This window comes from Myotis yumanensis, unplaced genomic scaffold (assembly GCF_028538775.1).
Source record: "Myotis yumanensis isolate MYYU_CA2020_CCGP unplaced genomic scaffold, mMyoYum1.0.hap1 SCAF_3, whole genome shotgun sequence".
Classification (NCBI taxonomy): domain Eukaryota; kingdom Metazoa; phylum Chordata; class Mammalia; order Chiroptera; family Vespertilionidae; genus Myotis; species Myotis yumanensis.
This window is the reverse complement of record NW_027223754.1, coordinates 213,108,718-213,128,857: the sequence shown is the minus strand read 5'-3', so window position 1 is coordinate 213,128,857 and position 20,140 is coordinate 213,108,718. Positions and strand designations below refer to the sequence as shown.

The following is a 20,140-nucleotide window of genomic DNA, read 5'->3' as shown; positions in this document are numbered from 1 at the left end:
CCCTCACCGCCCCGTCTTCCCACGGGCTCCCTTCACTTGCTTGTGTTTGTTATTCACGGCTCCACCAGCACGTCTGCTCGGCTGCATTGGTGTGCACACAGCCAGTGAGGCACAGAAGTGTCTACTGCAGCCTTGTTAAAGGGAAAGGACCCCTGCTGCGTCCCTTCTGGCCCCACTTCCATTCAGAGAACTGGAGTTTAACTCTTTGTGTCCCGGACCAGAATGCCGGCTCTGCATTTTGAATTTTGCAATGGCTTCTCCGGTGGTGGAATGCCACAAACAAGAGAAAAAACGTTGCTTGCAGATTGCCCATCCTAGAAGCTGACATGCTTCAGAGTGACACAGGACACAGCACAGGGACAACCTTTATTTCATGCTCAGGCTGTTTTACAAAGCGACCAGGTGTGGCACAGAGGACTCGGGAGTGCGGGACTCTGGGACAGCGTGTCTGGACGCGCCTGCTGGGCTCTGCTGTTCTGATCTGGAAGGTCCAACAGGATGTGCAAAAGCTCCAGGGGTCCTAGCTGAGCAACAGGCTGGAGCACCAGGATGAGCTTCCCGCACGGCCATGACCTCCCAGCTGAGGCCCCGAGGAGGCTACAGATCGATGGGCACAGACTGGTGCTCGCTTACCCAGTTCTACTCTACGATGAACATAGGGCGGTGATGGCGAACCTTTTGAGCTCGGCGTGTCAGCATTTTGAAAAACCCTAACTTAACTCTGGTGCCGTGTCACATATAGAAATTTTTTGATATTTGCAACCAGAGTAAAACAAAGACTTATATTTTTGACATTTATTTTATATATTTAAATGCCATTTAACAAAGAAAAATCAACCCAAAAAATGAGTTAGCGTGTCACCTCTGACACGCGTGTCATAGGTTCACCATCACTGACATAGAGGAAGGTACAGACAGACAGAAAGACAGATCCAGGTCAAATCGCCTCCCGCTCCCCAAAGCTACTTGCGCAATCCCAGCGAAGCCACGGCCACCCCAGGCGCGGCCTCTGGAGACTGCGGTTCACCGAGGGCAGCTGTCCCTTGACCGCAGATCCTGCCCAGAGGCACCACAGGGCCAACGAGGCATCAGCACTCACACATGGATCTGAGGAGCCTGACTAGGACGTTCAGAGCAAGAAGAGTTAATGGCCCCGTTTCTCCGACTCCCCACGGAATTCCAAAGGGCAGCTCGGTGCCCCAGCGCAGAGGGAGAGGGAGCGAGCGCTGTTCTTCAGCATCTCCTGAATTAATGAACTGGAAATGCGTCTTGTCAGTGTTTGGAGAGGCGGAAGGGTGAAAGGAGAGGCGAGAATGAATCACAGTGAGAACCGCGTCAGTTGCCTGCGGCGCTCAGGAGACCCAACAGGCGAGGAAACAAAAGGGACGGGCTGCCTCGCATCTGAAGGAACAAATGGGACCTGCAGACCCGCGTTTCCGCCAAGGCGGCGGCCTCGCGAGGAGCCCGTGCCACCAGGGAGCGCACCAGGCCCGAGATGTCCATGGCCCCGGGGACGGCTGCAGACGCTAGGGTTTAAAGCACAGAAACAACAGAACACGCATGTACTCTCACGTTTACGCGGAAACACAGGAACACAGCATCTAAGCATGACGAGCTCCTGAATCGGTGCCGAGCCTTCAAACACTTGCACTTCACACGCTGCGAAGATGAAACGTCCGTGAAACACACTCCAAAACTCCAGGCTCCTGGGGAAGGGTCCGTCACTGAGAAGAAAGAAAGAGAACTGCATCTAACCATCCATTTCCGAGTCATGGGGAGAGCCTCTGAGAGGCGCTGGTCGGTGATCAGAAAGGAGCGAGAGCCCGACAGCTCCCGCAGACACGCTGGTCCCTCCGCCCGGGTCAGCAGGAGCCGTCTCTGCAGACAGTCTCCTCTGGCCAGAAACACAGACACACAGGGTAACATGCTCTTCCGAGTTCTTCCCCGGAATGAGTCTGACATTTTAACTCTTACGAAAACCGCAGCCTAAAGCCTGAGGAACTGGCGGCAATTGAGTGTAAGGCCGCCTTTCCACTCTGGAGGCGCAGCGCGCCCACCCATTCCCAGGCCGGAACCCTGTCATCCGGGGGGCCGGAGGGGGGGACCTCCCTGCAGCATACTCACCGGCGGGGGGGTGCTGGTGGCTTTCAGAACCAGCTTATCACCCCTCTTCTCCACCTCGAATCCCATCTTCCTCAGCAGGGACGCGTCCGCCAGCCCCTGCTCCTCCATCTTGGCGATCAGATCCTGGTTCTGGCTGTTGTCCTCAGTGAGGTTGCGGATGGCGTACACCACCCACTGCGTCAGGACTGGGACGAAGTGAAGGAATCTGGCGACACGCGTGCTGCGTCAGGAACGCCCGTGAGGGCTGCGGGGCAGGGCAAGGGAGCGGCCCCGCACCGACTCCCGGATGCTCTTCTTGAGGACGTGCTACAAGTATGCGCCCAGAGCGGAAAGACACCGCCACATGGCACACACGTACGCACACGGTGTCCAGTGTGCGATGGCAGACGTGCTGATGAATGAACGCAGAGCAAAGGTGCAGTTTAGGAACACCGGTGTGTGCACTCACGCACACTCACATACATGCACGCACGCAGGCACAGGTAACTGTTAGAGTCACTAGGGAAAGAATCAGGGCGTTACCGAACCAGACAAGAAACCACCTTTCCTGAGGAAAGCCCGCGGAGGAACAAGCATGGTTTCCTAGGCGCGCGTGGGATTCCCTCACTCCCGCTGACGGGTGAAGCTAGGAACCTCAGGGGCGTGCTTTCGGTTTGAATGCTGGTGCCCTCGGGAAAGCGCCCCCCTCCCCACCTCGCCACCCCGTAACTTTACATGATGTGAGAAGTCCTCACAGCAGACAGGCTCTCGGCGCCTGTGAGCCTGGAGAGATGCTGCTGTTGGGACATCTCCATGTCGGGTCCAGGGACACACAGGACCTGCCAAGAACTGGGGGCCCGGCCGCCCTGTCGGTCCAGAGGGAACAAAGCGCCGGAGAGGGGTAAACACTTTCCCCGCGAAGAGCATCTCCTGCCCCCGCCTGGGGCAGCAGCAGGGAAACAGGCCTGTCCAGTGGCAGAGGTTCCCAGGCCGGCGTCTCCGAGGCCATGACCGGGGCACGTGTGTCCCACAAGGTGCCAGGCCTGTCCTGGTTGCAGCCCCTTTGCCCTGACGCAGGAGCAGGAACGGCTCCACACACAGCCTGTGGCCCCGACCACACAGGAGCCAGGGACGGCTCCACCCACAGCCTGTGGCCCCAACCACACAGGAGCCAGGGACGGCTCCACGCACAGCCTGTGGCCCCGACCACACAGGAGCCAGGGACGGCTCCACCCACAGCCTGTGGCCCCAACCACACAGGAGCCAGGGACGGCTCCACGCACAGCCTGTGGCCCCGACCACACAGGAGCCAGGGACGGCTCCACCCACAGCCTGTGGCCCCAACCACACAGGAGCCAGGGACGGCTCCACGCACAGCCTGTGGCCCCGACCACACAGGAGCCAGGGACGGCTCCACGCACAGCCTGTGGCTCTGACGACACAGGAGCCAGGGAAGGCTCCACGCACAGCCTGTGGCCCCGACCACACAGGAACCAGGGAAGGCTCCACGCACAGCCTGTGGCTCTGACGACACAGGAGCCAGGGAAGGCTCCACGCACAGCCTGTGGCCCCGACCACACAGGAGCCAGGGAAGACTCCACGCACAGCCTGTGGCTCTGATGACGCAGGAGCCAGGGAAGGCTCCACGCACAGCCTGTGGTTCCTGCTCGAAGGATTTGGGGAAGAAAGTGGTTCAAAAGCCTCATGGGAAATAGTAAAAGACGTGCCCGTCCCTGAAGTCAGACAAAGGAGAGGTAGAAAACACGAGTTTTATGTTTAGGACATGTTTTCTGGGGGCTGAAAGGTCGCTCGTCTTGGTTCCTGACACACCCGAGCTGCCTCCCACCGAGTGGCCTCCAGGCTCCGCGCTCCTAATCTCGGCTCCTGCAGGAGGGGCCTGGCCGCACACCCGGGACCCGCAGACACGCGCTGCGGGACGGCCATCCGGGCGTGTGGCACCGAAACCATCGAGTGTGAGGGCGGCCCTTTCCCGGTGCCAGGCCCGGAGTGCTGGGCCGAGGCTGCTGCTCTCATTACTCACCCCCGGGGGGGAACGTTCTCGTGTCACTGACCTGTCACCCTGGCACAGCGTCCCGGTCCTTGATAAGCTACATTTTCCTCCTGGAGCCAGAAAACATTCAAACGCATGAAACCTAAATGTGAATTTCTCCCTCTCCCACAATCACCCGAAGAAGACTAAGGGTCCCGGGGAAGCTCTTCCAGCCGGTCCGTGCCCTGAACCTGCCTCACCGCGCACGCAGGACCAGCCAGCACCGCCCCGCTCCTCGCGGGGAGCGAGGCAGCGGCCGCGGGACCCGACGGGAGGAGCAAACGTGAGAAAGGGGGGATTTAGGCCGGAAAACGCACGTGAGACTGGAGTTCCCGTGCTAACCTCTCCTCTCAATGCTAGAAGCAGGAGGCTGCTTCCCGGACCTTCCTGGCCACTCACCGAGACACCGAAAGTGGGAAACCCCATGTTCCCATCCCGCGCTGAGCCCGGACAACTGCAGGGCTGGGGCTGGGACTGGAACGGGGACGGAGGCCGGCTGGCCCGCCTGGTGCACACGTGGTGTCGCTGGAGGACAGAACCATCACCCGAGCTGCCGATGGTCAGGCTCGTGGTTCCAGGCAGCAGCCCCTGCCCAGCATGGCCCACATACGTCTCCTGGACGCCCTTCAGCCCTGAGGCTCCAGCACTGTCAGTCCCACACGCGAGCCCTGACCTGGGACGTGCCTCCCCCTCCCCTGCCCTTTCACTTCTCACAGACACGCTGAGCCCCGCTCCCTGCCCCCCACCCCCATCCCCACCCCCACCCTGGCTGCCCCGCACACAGCTGGCTCAGTGTGCCCTAGGGATGTTTCCAGAGCTTTCTCGTTCCCGATCCCACATCACTGTGCCCACCTGTGTAAGGGCCGGGGCCACACCTTCCAGATGTCCATACCCCCAGCCCTGTCTCATTCCCCACACAACGTGGATCATGATACACAATGTCAGCTGACCACCCGTGTATGTGCGTCTGCCCAGCCCCCTGAACCCCTCCTAAGCAGGTGATGTCTCATCACCTCGTCCCCTGCTCCAGCCCAGTGCTGGGAAGTGTCTGCCGGTGTCGGTGTCAACAGTGAGCGCGTCTCCCACTCCCCGTGGGGCGGGGCCTGGGCACCGCATGACCCACAGCCCTGACTCAGGGCTTTGCAGGGTTGAGATCAGAGAAAAGTAAACAACATAAATGCAAACCAGGCAGATGCTGAACTGTGTACATAAAAGGCCATGACAACAAACCTCAGAGTCCCATGTGGACGGACAAAGTGTGGACCTGACTCATGTTCATCTGGGAAGGCAACCACCACATTTTGTGAAAATACTGTTATGTTTGTTTTCTTTTATATTTTCACTAGAGGCCCGATGCATGAAATTCGTGCAAGAGTAGGCCTTCCTTCCTCTGGCTGCCGGCACCAGCTTCCCTCTGGCACCCGGGACCGGGGCTTCCCTTGCAGTCCTGGCTTCGTCCGGAAGGATGTCCGGTCTAATTAGCATATTATGCTTTTATTATTATAGATTGCTTTAAGAGAGGAAGGGAGAGGGAGAGAGAGATAGAAACATCAATGATGAGAATCACTGATCAGAGTGGGGTGACGAGGCCCTCAGGAGGGGCAGTTGGGGGCGACCAGGCTGGCGGGGGGGGGGGGGGGGGGGGACAGCATTGAGGGGCAACCAGGCCAGCAGAGGGGGGCAGTGAGGGGTGCCCAGGCCAGCAGGGGGGGGCAGTTAGGGGCAATCAGGCAGGCAGGTAGGTGAGCAGTTAGGAGCCAGTGGTCCCGGATTGTGAGAGAGATATCTAACTGCTGGTTTAGATCCCTGTGGGATCGGGCCTAAACCGGCAGTCAGACATCCCCTGAGGAGTCCCGGATTGGAGAGGGTGCAGGCTGGGCTGAGGGGACCCGCACCCCATGAAGGAATTTCGTGCACCGGGCCTCTAGTATATATATATAAAAAGCCAGCGACCTGAATGCTGTAACAACCATAAGGACCGGTCGCTATGACGCCACTGCGGCCAGCAAACCAGCCTGATCTGGGGGTGATACCGGCCAGCCAACGCCCCCCACCCTTCCCCCCGGACGGCCCAGCCCCCGATGGGCCTCCACCACCCCGATTGGCCAGCAGCCCTTCCCCCTGATCACCCCCCCCTACCCCAATAGGGGATGGGTCTGACCGGCCAACCTCCTGCAGCCCCTCCCCCCACCCATCCCCACCCCAGATCAGCCCCCCCACCCCAATCAGGGGCAGGGCTGGCTGGTCAACTACCTGTGGCCCCTCTCCCGAGCCAGCCCCATCCCGTTGGGCCCCCACCACCCCGATTGGCCGGCAGCCCCTCCCCCCAGCCAGCTCCGCCACTGATCGGCCACCCCCCCCCACCAATCAGGGGTGGGGCAGGCCAGCCAACCTCCCACAGCCCCTCCCCACAGCTGGCCCCGCCCCCAATTGCCCCCACCACCCCAATCGAGGGCGTGGCCGACCGGCCAATTGCCCATGGCCCCTCCCCCCAGCCTGTCCTGATCAGCCCCAGTGGGGGTGGGCCAGCCAGCCAACCTCCGGCTGTCTCCTCCTCCCAACAGGCCCAGCAGGCTGGCCAGACCCCACCTGTGCACGAATTCGTGCACTGGGCCTCTAGTTTATCTATAAAATAACACCTCATGAGGTCCCCTAATTGTCCCCATGTCATGAGGACATTGTAGAACTACTGTCTAGGATCTCCTACTTAATCGTAATGTAAAAACAAGTCTTAGTTCCTTCGATAAAACCAGCTGACAAGAGAAACGGTGCAATAGAGCCCTTATGCGCTGTCCCCCGCCCCAGCCTGGCTCATGAATATGTGGCCTCCAGTGTCTGTGGGGCCCAGACAGCCTCGAGTGTAACGGAGACTAAAGCGGGTCCCAGTTAATATTCACATCGCCCTCTTGTTCCCTCTCTAAAGAGACAGGAAGAAAAAAAGCGTGGGGGAGAAAATTAAACATCTTCTAAAGCTCTAATCCACCAATACTTGAAGTGCTTTCTTGTGTGCTTAGCTCCAGAAACAGCGCTTCTAAAGTTCCCATAGCGACTGCAAACAGAGGCATGGGCCTGTGTCACACAGCCTCTGTACAATGCCTGCAGCCAGTGCTGGAGGACGCCATGGGGCACTTGGGTGTCTTCAAACAGCACCAGACAACAGGGCGACAGCCCCTGGGATGGCTGAGCCCGGGAGGGTGAGAGCCCCTGGGATGGCTGAGCCTGGGAGGGTGAGAGTGAGAAGCTGCTCTCGCCCTCCGGAAGCTGTGCATGGGACTCAGACTTAGCCCAACACGGGACCTGGGGCCAGTGCATGTCAGGGACCGACTCCAGCAGAGAAGCATAGAGGCCAGGAGAAGGCACCACACAGAGAACCTCCCGACTGAACATTTAACCAGCAGGCGCACGTGCCAAACTCACGTTCACAGTGCAGTCAGGAGGCTCCCACGGCACTGGAGGTGCCTGGTGAGGAGGAAGAGGACCCTTCCAGGAGCCAGAATCAGGGCACTTGCCGTAGATTCTGGAACTCAGCCCCGGGGGCTGGGGGGGGGTGTGTGTGTGGCAGGGATTTGGTTCTGCTCCCCGCTCTCTCTCTGTCGAGAAGACTGCGGAGGACTGGTAAATCATAGCTCAGGTTTTCATATGGCTGCAAGCTAAAAAGATTTTATATTTGTAAATGGTCAGGGGAAAAATCAAAAGAACACTAACTTGTGACATTAAAATTATTTGCAAACGTCAGTATCCACAATGAATAAAGTTTTACTGGCACATTCACTCATGCATCATCTATGCTGCTTTCATGCTGCGGCGGCTACAGACAGCACGGCTCTGAAGCCAAAAACACTAAATTCAACCTTCACCGAGAGGCCTGCAATCTCTGGCCCAGAGCATGGAAGGCACCAACGAGCACTCGCTGAACGAACGCACGAGCTTTTAAACGTGCTGTCACTGCGTTGTCCGGTGCGGCTCAGTGGTTGAGCATCGATTTATGAACCAGGAAGTCACAGTTCGATTCCTAGTCAGGGCACATGCCCGGGTTTCGAGCTTGATCCCCAGTAGGGGGTGTGCAGGAAGCAGCTGATCCATGATTCTCTCTCATCACTGATGTTTCTCTCTCTCTCTCTTCCCCTCTCTGAAATCAATAAAAACATATTTTTTAAAAAGTGCTCACTGAAAAATATATATTATTTAAATTAAAACTTAAATGTTAAAAGATTTGACTCACTTTCGAGGATATGTATGTGTGTGTATATACATTATATGTCTAATGTGTCTATATTTAGTGCTTTATAGAACATCTATGTTTAATTTTTGCCTCCCGGATAGATTTTAGAATTGTTTTCAACACCACGCCACTGCTGGCGAGGGGCGTATGTGCTGCCCACATTCCCAAGGGCACTGGCTGGTGGGCCTGGGCACCGCGGGAGCCTCTTATGAAGGTCCAAGGCCAGGATGCTCGAGGCGGGGCACGCCCGGTTCCCAGGTTTCACAGAACCATGCAGTAGCGAGCGCCCGCCAGCCCAGTTTCCCAAAGCCGAGGAAGCTCAATAGCCGTCTCTGAACGAGTATGTTCCCAGATGAGCAGGCCTGCAGAACTTTCCAGAGTATGAAGAAGTAGTTCAGTTTCTAAATTGTTTGAAAATGATAAAATCCCAAACGTTTCCAGCTACGTCCGTTTCTGTCAGCCAGAGAGAAGCATGGCCTTGGCATCAGAAGGATGACGGCTCCAGCGGACACGACACACTCTGCCCTCCCTCGGTGTGGCGGGACGTGTCCTCCCACCCCACCCGTCTGCAGGAGCCCTACCGGCCTCGCTCTGGGGGAGAGAGAAAGGCATTCCCACCTGCTGCCTGGACCCGGCTCCCCAGACTCTGCCCCTGGGGAGGGCCATCGCCCCCAGAAGGAGAGAGGGGGAGGGAAGAGCTCGCCAGGCTGTGGGCAGGGGAGGGCGGGCGACTTAGGGTGAAAACGGAAGTGGGGTGGACAGATACTGGTCCCGTGGGGGAAGGAGACCTGGAATCCGTTCCTGTTCCCCTACACAACGCCACACGATCTTATTGAGCAGGTGAGCCCCATCTTTACACATCAGAGACTTCACTGCGCAGCTTGTGCCACTGCGGCCTCCACCTCCATCTGCTATCACTACCCTCTGCTCTCATCTCTCCGCAGGTCCTCAGCTAACTGCGCCCCTCCCTGCGGAAAGGCCCAGCGAGGCCGCCTGAGCAGATTCCGCCCAGCCCGCCTGCCGCTGAGAGCAGCGTGTGTCAGTAACACCACAAACCGCCCATCTGGGCTGCCTCTTCCTTCTCCAAATTGCTGGTCTATCTGGTGTCTAGTCCCCCATGTTTTTGTAGTTAAAGCTGAGGGACATCTGTGGTTGGCGTGCTCCGGGCTGCGCCGACGCGCACTGCTCTGGGCTCTGAGTGCCCCCTGACAGCAGGCAAAGTAAACACGAGGCCCCTTGGATCTGCCACTGACGGCTGACTGCTAGTGCTGAGCTCGGTGAGAAAGGACGACCCACAGGCGGGGACTAACAGCGGCCTGATCTGTGAGCTACAGAGCACAATTGGGCGCAGAAGACAAAGCTGTGTGGAGGGCGCTATAGGAAGGACCAGAGCACCTCAGTACTGACCGGGGAGTCACCTTGGAAAACCAGCCCTTCAAAAGCAGCCGCAGCTGGTCTCTGCCTCTAACTCCCAGGAGCTGGGACGTCAAGGGACACGTGGCAAAGGCCTAGTGCAGACACCGCCGCGACTGACAGGACCTGGAACACGCAGTGTCAGCCAGGAGACCACATCCTTGTGCAGTCAGCCCTCTCCACACGACTCGGCCACGCGCTATCCTCACAGGCACAGCTTCCTGCCCATCAGCTGACCCTGGGAAGCAGGGCTGGGGGCCCTCTTTCTGCCCAGGGCCATGTGGATATTTATAACGTCATTCACTGAATATAACTCACTTAATAGGTTCAATCCCCGTCTCTGGTAGGAGTGTGTGTGGGAGACAACCAATTGATGTGTCTCTCTCACATCGATGTTTCTCTCTCTTTCCCCTTCTACTTCCTTCTCTAAAAATCAATAGAAAAATATCCCCAGGTGAGGACTAACACACACACACACATACATACATACATACATACATACATAGAATAAAGGGGGATCGGCTGTTCAGGACATGGTAAGTCACCCCCCCTCCCCTACCAGAGGCCTGAGCCCGCTCTCCGGCTCCCCAGGCCTCCACTTCCGCAGTGTCATCTCACGGGCACGGGAGGACCGAGGACGGCGGAAATGCCGCCTCCCCTGGGCCTGGTTGGACTGTGCGCAAGTCCTTTCCAGTCCCAGATGTGTACGGTGCACACACCCCAGAGGAGCAGGGCACAATGTGGCACTGCTGTCACCCGATCCGCAAGCCCACAGCTGGGCAGTGATGTCATGGGGAGGCGGTGCCCTGCCTGCCAGTGCCACACGCACCCCCCCCCCCCCCAAAAGCCCTGTGGCCGAGCAGCCACACCTGCGGGCCTGTTGGTGAGGGACCCTGCGCACAGAAACTAATTCTGCGCGTCCCACGTTCTGGAACCGTTTTACTAACCACTTAAAAGCCCAGCCTGGGCCGGAGCGGTCGCGGCCTGTTATCCTGTCACCCAGCAGGTTTCGGGATCAGAAACAACCAAGACCACTTCTAACTCCAACCACACTAAAGGCCGAGGGGCCACAAGTGGTTCCGTTTGTTCTTGGGGCAGCTCTCCAACGTCACTGAGGCCAGGCGAGCAGGGCACACAGCGTGTCGAGCCCTGGCTCGGGGCAGCCCCACGGATGAGGAGGAATAACCGGGAATAACCCTTCTCAGCCATCACGCAGGGTGCCTTCTCCGTGACCACCCTCTCGTGCCACTCGTCACGCTCCTGTGGCTGTAACCCCCGACTCCTCCCGGGCGTGTGCGGCCTGCGCGCCAGGGCTCCCGCCTTCGTCCTTGTCACTGTGCACTCAGGTCGGATGCTTCCTGCATTTGCTGGGTGAGCACCCCCAGCTCCCATCTCCGTGGACAGGGCACCCAGCCCCGCCGGCTCCAGGCTGGGCAGACGCCCAGTGCTGCGCAGCGCCGCCTTCACGCCACAGGGAGAAAGCGCCAGGGAGAGGCGTCTGGACAGTCAACTTCAAAAGCAAGCGACGCTGCCTGGTCCCAGGTTCCCAGTCGGGGCCACCGCGCGGGCTTACTGCCCAGAGGCAGCAGGGCAGGTGTGATGGAACCCGAAGTCACCGCGTCCTGGCGACGGAGGAATCTACGAACAGGCGCCCGTGAAAACGAGAGAGACCCCGGGAAGCCCAGGCCCCTCTGCCTGGTAGGAGGTGCGCTCCGGGGGGTGAAGGAATATCAAATACTAAGCTGGCGAGAGCGTGTTTCTGTTCAGAGTCCCCCGCTACCTTCAGCGTCAGTGAAGCTTTGCAGGAGGAACGCCCGTGTGTCCCAGAAGCCACGGCTGTCGGGTTACCTGCATGAACTAGTAGGGGCGCTAATAATGAGCATAAGGCGCAGTGGTCACACCCGGGACAGACAGCGCCTGCAGGCGGTCCCTGGCCCTCACAGACGCGCTCATGCAGGCAGGATCTTCTCATTCTGCTGGCGAGAAAACCACAGCACGGGAGGCACTGCTGCCTCGGGTGACATGGTGCGGGTGGCGCAGCCGGGCGTGGGCGTGGGCACAGCACTCAGCCACGCTGCCCTGAGCACTCCTGCGACCGGGGGAGGGGCCTGGGGGAGGGCAGCCCCTCCCCGCTGAGACTGAGCGCCAGCTTCTAGGCTGTGCCTGGAAACCAACAAAAGGATGGATCAGCTCATACTTGCAACAGGGTCCCTTCTCTTCAGAAATCTCTGTGTCAAACACACTGTCAGACAGAGTGACCACCTCTGCAAGGTGCCTTTGGAAGTGGCCGTGAACCGTGAAATGAATGAGAATCTGAAGTAGAAAAGCACCACATCCATATGACAGGACGTGGCGCAGGTCAGCACAGCTCCAGCGCACGGGCTAAAGGCAGGCTTCAGACCACCAGTCACTGTGCCACCCTCCTCCCCAGCCGCGCCCTCGAGGTCAGCAGTGAGGAGCGGGTGCCCACAGGAGAGGACAGGCACCGGCCACAGCTGGGCCCTCGTGCTGTCTGCCGCCATCTCTGTCCTCATGGCGGGAGGAGCCTGCTGGGTCCGCGTGGTACAGTGCGTGCCCTGGGAATAACCCGACACCGACGGGAAGTCAGGCACCCACACGTCAGGCTATTTAAAAGCCAAGGTGGCTGTGGTGGGAACACTGAAGCTAAAGCTCTTCCTCGACACGTCTCTTCTAAAACTCCTACCCCGAGGGACTCGCTCTGGGGGAGACCTCGCTCAGCTATAGACTCTCACACTGGCAGCTTCCCCACTCCTCTCTACCCACAGCATCGTCTCGTTCTTGTACGGGCGTCAGAAGGGATGCAGTCACCAACAGAGACTGCGCACCACACACCCAATGTCTCCGAGCGTCTCACCAGGACGTGCTCATCCCGGAACAAGTGCGGAGGCCGCGCGCAGTGCGGGGACACAGGCACTGACGGGACAGCCGGCCCCGGCCTGTGGCGTGGCTGCTGGAGACCAAGCCCAACCTGAACACAGGAGGACAACGATGACAAGGGGGGTGGGAGGGGGCAGGGGTGGCCTCAGCGGGGGACACTGAGCATGAACCACAGGAAAGAAGAAACCGGCCACCTGGCAAGTTGGAGAGGACGCGCGGGCCGCGGGCCGGCAAGCGAGAGCAGAGAGAAGTGACGGGAACCCTCTGTGGCCGAGTGGAGCGTGGGGCTCCGGGCAGAGGGCCGTGGGTGCGGGCGCGAGTGGGGAAGTTCGGGGGCCGGGCAGAAGGGAGGTCAGCGAGTGGGGAGGACAGTGGGGAGGCCGAGGAGGATGCACCTTCTCTGGGCCAGGGGCGACCCATAGAAAGGTCAGACGCTCGGGCTGGTTTGCCCCCAGGGAGCACCCATGAAGCAGAGGTAGCAGCCCCAGGGCAGGGTGTCCCGTGCTCCTGGGGGCACAAGGAGAGGCTTCTTGCGGTGAGGCTGGGGCCCCTTCCTCCGGGAGAGCTGAGTGCCTGTCCCCAAGCCGGTCTCGTGCTGGGCCCACCCCCGGGAATACGGACGGTGCCCCCTTGGCGACCGCGGAGCCCAGCAGCTGGAACAGTGCCGCACACAGCACAGATGCTCAGAAGTAGTGCAGAGCGGAGCATGAGAGACAGTGATCGAACTCGGCCACACAGGGACAGGACACGCGTGAGGCTTCACCACTGGAAATGCTTCTACCCCATGGGGGACAGTCACAGCAGCAGGGCCGCACACGCTGATGCCGAAATGGAGAATAGATAGCACGGATCGCCACGTGAACAGGGCGCACTGAACTGGGCAGAGCCGTGCCCGCGGGACAACGGCTTATGGTTAGTGCCTGCAGAGCCGGGCGAAGAAAGGTCTCGTCACGCTGGGACCACAGGGAAAATTAAAAACTGCGCCTCCACTGTACGCCACACGGAAACTAACTTCTGGGCGATCACAGATCCCCACGGGAAAGGCGGAGCGATCCAGCGTCCAGATGAAAACACAGAAGGATGTCGATGACCTCAGGTCTTTGGGAAGACACCAAACCACTAACCACAGAGGAAGAAAACTCATCAAAACACCATCGAAGTCAGCAGAGTCAGCTGCGGGGAGTGGTGTTGGGGAGGAGGGTGGGAATGGCCTGCACCCAGCCGGGTGGTGACATACACTGAGCGTCTTCTCACATCTTGCACTGCCCTGTATGTGAGTTACGTCTCAATGATAAAAAGATACTATAAAGACAGTAAAAAACAAAACAAGCCACTAGGACGGGAGGGACTCTGTCAACACAGATTTGATATCCTGAATATAAAAAAATTCCTCAATTAAAAAAATATAGGCAACAAAATTTGAACAGCTTCTTAATGACACAGGAAACCCAAATGGCCAATAAGCACATTGCTAATTAGAGAAATTAAAGTTATCACAACAGCAACACATACTCAGCAGACAGGCAAAGCTCTACACGTCTGACTGCATCACGTGGTGGCACCTCAGCCACTGCTGGCGGAGGACCCGCTGGAACACCGGGTTCTGGAAAGAGTGTGGCCTCCTCCGGAATAAAGCTGAAGCTACACAAGCCGCACAAGGTCCACACCCAGAAGAAAACACACGCTCACCCCCAGGACACACGCATGTACAAGAGTGCTCCCGGCAGCATTAATTCTAATGGCCCCAAAGTAGACATAAGCCAAGTGTCCACCAACCGCTGAATGAACAAATGTGAAATTCTCTCGTAACGGACACAGGAACCCGCACGCAATGACTCGGCAAATCGCAATCATGGTTTTGAATGCCCGATGACAAAAAAATGCAAGCCATGACGCCATTTATACACGTTTAAAAATGGGCCACCCAGAGCACTTCGGGGTGCGTGGGCCAACAGGGCAGGTCGGCTGACCCAGTCGGGTTTCTGAGCGGCGGGGATGGGAAGGGCTCAGCGAGGCCGCAGTGTTTTCCGCCTTGACCTGGGTGTTGGCTACACGTCTACTTTATAATTATTTGCAAACAGTGCATGCACACTCCTTCTGCTTTCTGGAATGCATATTATATTTCAAAAATAAATCCCTGGGAGAACCTGGGGTGATGATGGAAGGGAGACTTGAAGGGCGGGCTGGTTTGCCAAACGCAGTCCCCAGGCCTGCCCGGTACTGCCGACACCTTGACCGCCTGGATCCTGTGGGCTCGCAGAGGTACCGGGCCTGCAGCCCATTCGCAGCCCAGCACTTGCTGATGCTCAGAAGCGGCCGGAGGGGGAGGCTGGGCTGTCACCAGTTTCTTCCCGGAGCCGCCCAATGTGCCCGAGGAAACTGGGTAAAAGCGTGTTAGGAGGGAAACCAGCAGAAGCAGCTTTGATTCTGACAGTTTGTTTCTCTCACAGGCAGGGGCAGCATTTGACTGGTGGGGTCCCATCCTGGACCAGGAAGCAGAGATCTGCATCTGCCTTGGACCTGCCGTCACTGGTGAGCTTCCCTGAGCCCGTCCCTGGGAGGGGAGGCCCCTCGCAGTCCCGTGACACCCTCCAGGGCAGAGCCAGCCGGGCTGCGCACTGCCTCCCCCTCCAATGCTGGCCTGGCCTCCGCTACCAGCGAGGCCTCTGCACAGCATGGAGCTGCTCTCGGCCGCACTCAGCTCTCCCCGAGGGGGGCTGGCAGCTCAGACACGCGAGCCTGCTGGTGGGAGCAGGCGACTCAGGTGGCCCACTCACAGCCGGCTGCCCTGGCTGCCAAAGTCCTGCCTCTGCCTCAGAGACATTCAGACCAGAGCCGGGCCAGAGCGGGAAGGAGAGATCTGAAAGCTGGCCCTATTTTTGTAATTTCGGGATTTGGGACCATTATCCAAATGAAGGGCTGATGTGAATCCACAAAACTAGAAGGCACACGAGCCCGCAGCTGCGGCAGGTTCCCTCCCTCCCACCCCGCTGGGGGGTGGGGGGAGCCGCACCTCCCGGCAGGAAGCAGGCCCCGCGCCCCCTCCACTCCTCAGCATCCACGTCGGCCCAGACACACTCAGAGATGTGCAGTCAGGAGGAGCCCCCATGAGCCCCGCCGCCTGTCTGGTCTCTCCTGTCCCCTCAGCTGGTGGAAGGTGGGTTCCCTACCCGTCTGTGCTGGGTCACCTCCCTTCACCCGGCGGTCCAGGCTCCACACCAGGCCCAGGGCGCGGGGCACAGGCCAGCTTGCACGTATTCAACAAGGACGTCACGAGTGCCTGCTCCCCGAGCTCAACTCCTCCAGACTCACACACTCACCCAAGGTTTCTGTTGTTTTTTAAAAACCTGTTGGTTCTAGAAAAATAAGTGCTACAGAGAATACAACACTCCCCGCAGAGAATGAGGATCTCAAAACAAAGCAGCCGGGAGTTACTACGCCACCTGCTGAAAGGGTGTGGCACGCCGAGGCTTTGACCAGACCCTGGCACGGCTCCGTCTGGCCAAGGTCATTTTGGGCAAAAACACCGACATTAGTCAGGGTCACCCGGAACTTGTCTCCCTGTGCCAGGCTCCGGCGACCCGGCCTCCCAATGTCTTACAAAATATGGATCCTCTGTAGAATGCTATTTAAAGAGACAATATGAAAAAGTTATGAACATAGCCAAGAGGCACTGAACTTTTTAATAAAGCAAATGCAAAAAGAAAAACTGGCAAATAAATAGCTTTGTAAGGAAATTACATCTTAATAATGATGCTTACAGCACAGCCCGGGGGACGGGCGGGCTCCAGGCGCCTTGTGCCGCGGCCACGTGTTGCAGGCAGAGCCGCATCCCGGACGCGGGCTGAACCGCTGAAGGCCACGCCCGCATGCAGACCCGAGAGGGCGCGAGGGCAGACAGGGCCGCCCAGCACGCTCCCCTGCACAAACCGCAGTGAGTGACGCTGCGTGCAGCGCTAGCCTCGATACTTAGATATGACACCGAGAAGCACAGAACTGAAAGCCACGTGGACACAATCTCAAGTATTTCACTTTTGTGTCATTTTAAAATAGTTTGACTTTCACCAAAACAAGGGGACAGTTCACTTTTGTGAAAACCTCACTCACAACATTACACTCGATTCCTCCAATGTCGGCGTCAAGGCCTGGGAAGAGTTGCTAGGTAACCATAGGCTGTAGGAAACAGGTCTTCCTCTGGCTTTCACTCTGAATGGGTCTGTTCAGATGCCTGCAGCTGTGTGTACGGGCGTGTGGGGTGCTCGGGGCAGAGGGTTACGCTCTAACCGGCCTGGAAGTGGCATCGCGTATCGCCCACGCCTTAGCCCCACACTCGACTCACTTCACAAGGGGTCCGGGGAGGCCCCGCTAACCTGCAAAACTGCACAACTGTGCGCTGTGGTTGGGGAGAACAATGTGGTTTGTGCATCTTCAATCGCACTAGGAGGGGTAAGAGAATCAGTGAGAGGCTTCAAAAAAACCAAGTTACACTGTTGGGAAGCCAGAACAAAAATTTATCTTTTGAAAGTAAAACAGCACTATGAGGCTTTCCAGTTTTTCCTGAATGTCAGCCCAACACTGAACAAATGATCCGAATGCTGACAGGCTGTTTATAGGGGACCCAGAAGCAAAGGGAGGTGAGCCCTGCCCATCCCCAGGAGGAAGCCGATTCCAGTAGAAAGGGCCCCCGGCCAGTCACTGCTCCTAACGTGGAGGCGAAGGAAGTGCCGCAAGGGGACACGCTGACACCTTTTACAAACACCAACATAGCAGGTGCGCCAGCCTGGGTCCGAGGCCTTCCCGAGCCTCCCTCTCGCTGCGCTTGAGGCCCAGTCACAAGCTGGAGCCCCATAAAAAGGATAGAGGGAACCCTGTTTCTGTGTTTATTCTAAAACTAGAGGCCCGGTGCACAAAAATTTGTGCACTCGGGGGGGAGGGGGGTCCCTCAGTCCGGCCTGTGCCCTCTTGCAATCTGGGACCCCTCGGGAGATAATGACCTGCTGGCTTAGGCCTGCTCCCGGGTGGCAGAGGGCAGGCCCAATCCCTAGGTGCAGCCCCTGGTCGGGCTCAGAGCAGGGCCGATTGGGGAGTTGGGGCGCTGCCCCGTCATGTACAGAGCAGGGCGGATCGGGAGGTTGCGATGCCACCCCTAGTCACGCTCAGGGTACAGCCGATTGGGGGATTGGGGCACCGCCCTGTCACACTCAAGGCAGGGTCGATGGGGAGGTTGCGGCGCCACCCCCTGTCACGCACAGAGCAGGGCCGATCAGGGGGTTGGGGCACTGCCCCCTGTCACTCACAGAGCAGGGCCCACCAGGGGGGTTGGAGCTCCGTACCCTGTCACGCACAAAGCAGGGTCGATCAGGGGGTTGGGGAGCTCCCCCCTGTCACTCACAGAGTAGGGCCGATAGGGGAGTTGGGGCACCACCCTCTATCACCCACAGAGCAGGGCCAATCAGGGGGTTAGGGCGCCGCCACTGTCACACTCAGGGCAGGGGAGGTTATGGCTCTACCCCATCACACACAGAGCAGGGCCCGTGGGGGGGTGGGGGGGGGTTGGGGCGCCACACCCTGTCACACACAGAGCAGGGCCGAGCAGGGGGTTAGGGCGCTGCACCCTGTCACACACAGAGCCACAGGGCGATCAGGGGGTTGGGGAGCTCCCCCCTATCAGGCACAGAGCAGGGCTGATCAGGGGGTTGGGGCGCCTTCCCCTGTCACGAACAGAGCAGGGCAGATAGGGAGGTTATGGCCCCGCCCCCTGTCACACACAGAGACGCAGGGCGATCAGGGGGTTTGGTTGCTGCCCCCTGTCACACTGATCCCAGTGCCGGGAGGCCTCGCAGCTCCGCTGATCCCGGTGCTGGGAGGCATATTACCCTTTTACTATATAGGATAGAGGCCTGGTGCACGGGTGGGGGCTGGCTGGTTTGCCCTGAAGGGTGTCCTGGATCAGGGTGGGGGTCCCCACTGGGGTGCCTGGCCAGCCTGGATGAGGGGATGATGGCTGTTTGCATCTGGTCACACCCCCTTCAGGGTGGGGGTCCCCACTGGGGTGCCTGGCCAGCCTGGATGAGGGGATGATGGCTGTTTGCATCTGGTCACACCCCCTTCAGGGTGGGGGTCCCCACTGGGGTGCCTGGCCAGTCTGGGTGAGGGGCTGAGAGCCATTTTCAGGCTGGCGGGTGACTGAAGCTCCCAACCTGTCCTTTTTTCCTTTTTTTTTTTTTTATTCTGGGTCAGCTTTAGCTCTGAGACTTGGCTCCAGCTCTGAGGCCTCGGCTGCTGAAAGCAGGTATCTGGTTTGTTTGGGTTCTATAATCGAAACACTGTTTCAACTCCAGCTCTGAGATCCCGGCTGGCTGAAAGCAGGTTTCTGGGGTTTTGTTTAGCTTCTATATTTGTAACAACGTTTCAAACTGCAAGCTCAGAGGCCGGCAGCCGCAGGCGGGGAACCTTGGCTTCCTCCATCACTGAAGCAAGCAAGCCTCATGTTCGCTTCAAGCTGCCTGGCTGCCGGCCGCCATCTTGGTTGGCAGTTAATTTGCATATTTCCCTGATTAGCCAATGGGAAGGGTAGCGGAGGTACGGCTAATTACCATGTTTCTCTATTATTAGATAGGATCCCTACATTCTCCAAGACGAGGTGCTAGCTCAGCGGTTCTCAACCTGTGGGTCGCGACCCTTTTGGCGGTCAAACAACCCTTTCACAGGGGTCGCCTAAGACCATCCTGCATATCAGATATTTACATTACGATTCATAACAGTAGCAACATGACAGTTATGAAGTAGCAACGAAAATAATTTTATGGTTAGGTCACAACATGAGGAACTGTATTTAAAGGGCCAGAGGTTGAGAACCGCTGCGCTAGCGTCTGGAACTTGCAACATGCACAGAGAACAGTGAAGACTAACTCCTGCAAGAAAGACCCTGCTCGCCCTGGCCAGGGGCACAACGGCTGGACATGCCCTCTGATGAGCATGCATGCGCATTCCTCTTGGGCACACACCTGGGAGTGGACCTACTGGCTCCCAGGCTGGTGCCATGAAGTGGCATGTTCAGACCCCTCCAAGCCCCGCCAGCGCTCCATTCCCCTCTGGGCCCACGTGGTGCCGCTGCACCTCCCTGATGCCTATGGAGCTGAGCTCTCCCAGTCACCGGGCATTGCAGCTCCTCTTTGTGCTGTGCCTGCCTGTGTCTTGTGGCCACTTTAAGCGCCTGAAGTGTCTCTTCCTTGTTGTCTGGCAGGAGTCCTTACACCAGTGGTTCTCAACCTTGGCTGCACATTAGAATCACCTGGGAATCTTTTTAAAATCCTGATTTCTGGGCCTCATCCTCCGGAAATTCTGTTTCTTTGTTACTAATGTTGTGGTCCCACCCCATAACAAAGAAACAGAATTTCCGGAGGATGAGGCCCAGAAATCAGGATTTAAAAAAGATTACCAGGTGATTCTAA

General features: G+C 58.3%; 1 protein-coding gene across 1 annotated transcript in view; it reads right to left on the bottom strand.

Moving 5' to 3' along the window:
• Positions 1 to 347: 347 nt before the first annotated feature.
• The window catches only part of ATXN10 (ataxin 10), a 124,792-nt gene continuing 104,999 nt past the window's right edge, over positions 348 to 20,140 (bottom strand). The window contains exons 11-12 of the mRNA XM_070411294.1: positions 2,125 to 2,309; positions 348 to 1,724 (exon numbers count right to left, since the gene is read on the bottom strand). Of these exons, the coding sequence (XP_070267395.1) occupies positions 1,722 to 1,724; positions 2,125 to 2,309 (188 nt within the window). The 3' untranslated portion in view covers positions 348 to 1,721. The remainder of the gene's footprint in view (positions 1,725 to 2,124; positions 2,310 to 20,140) is intronic.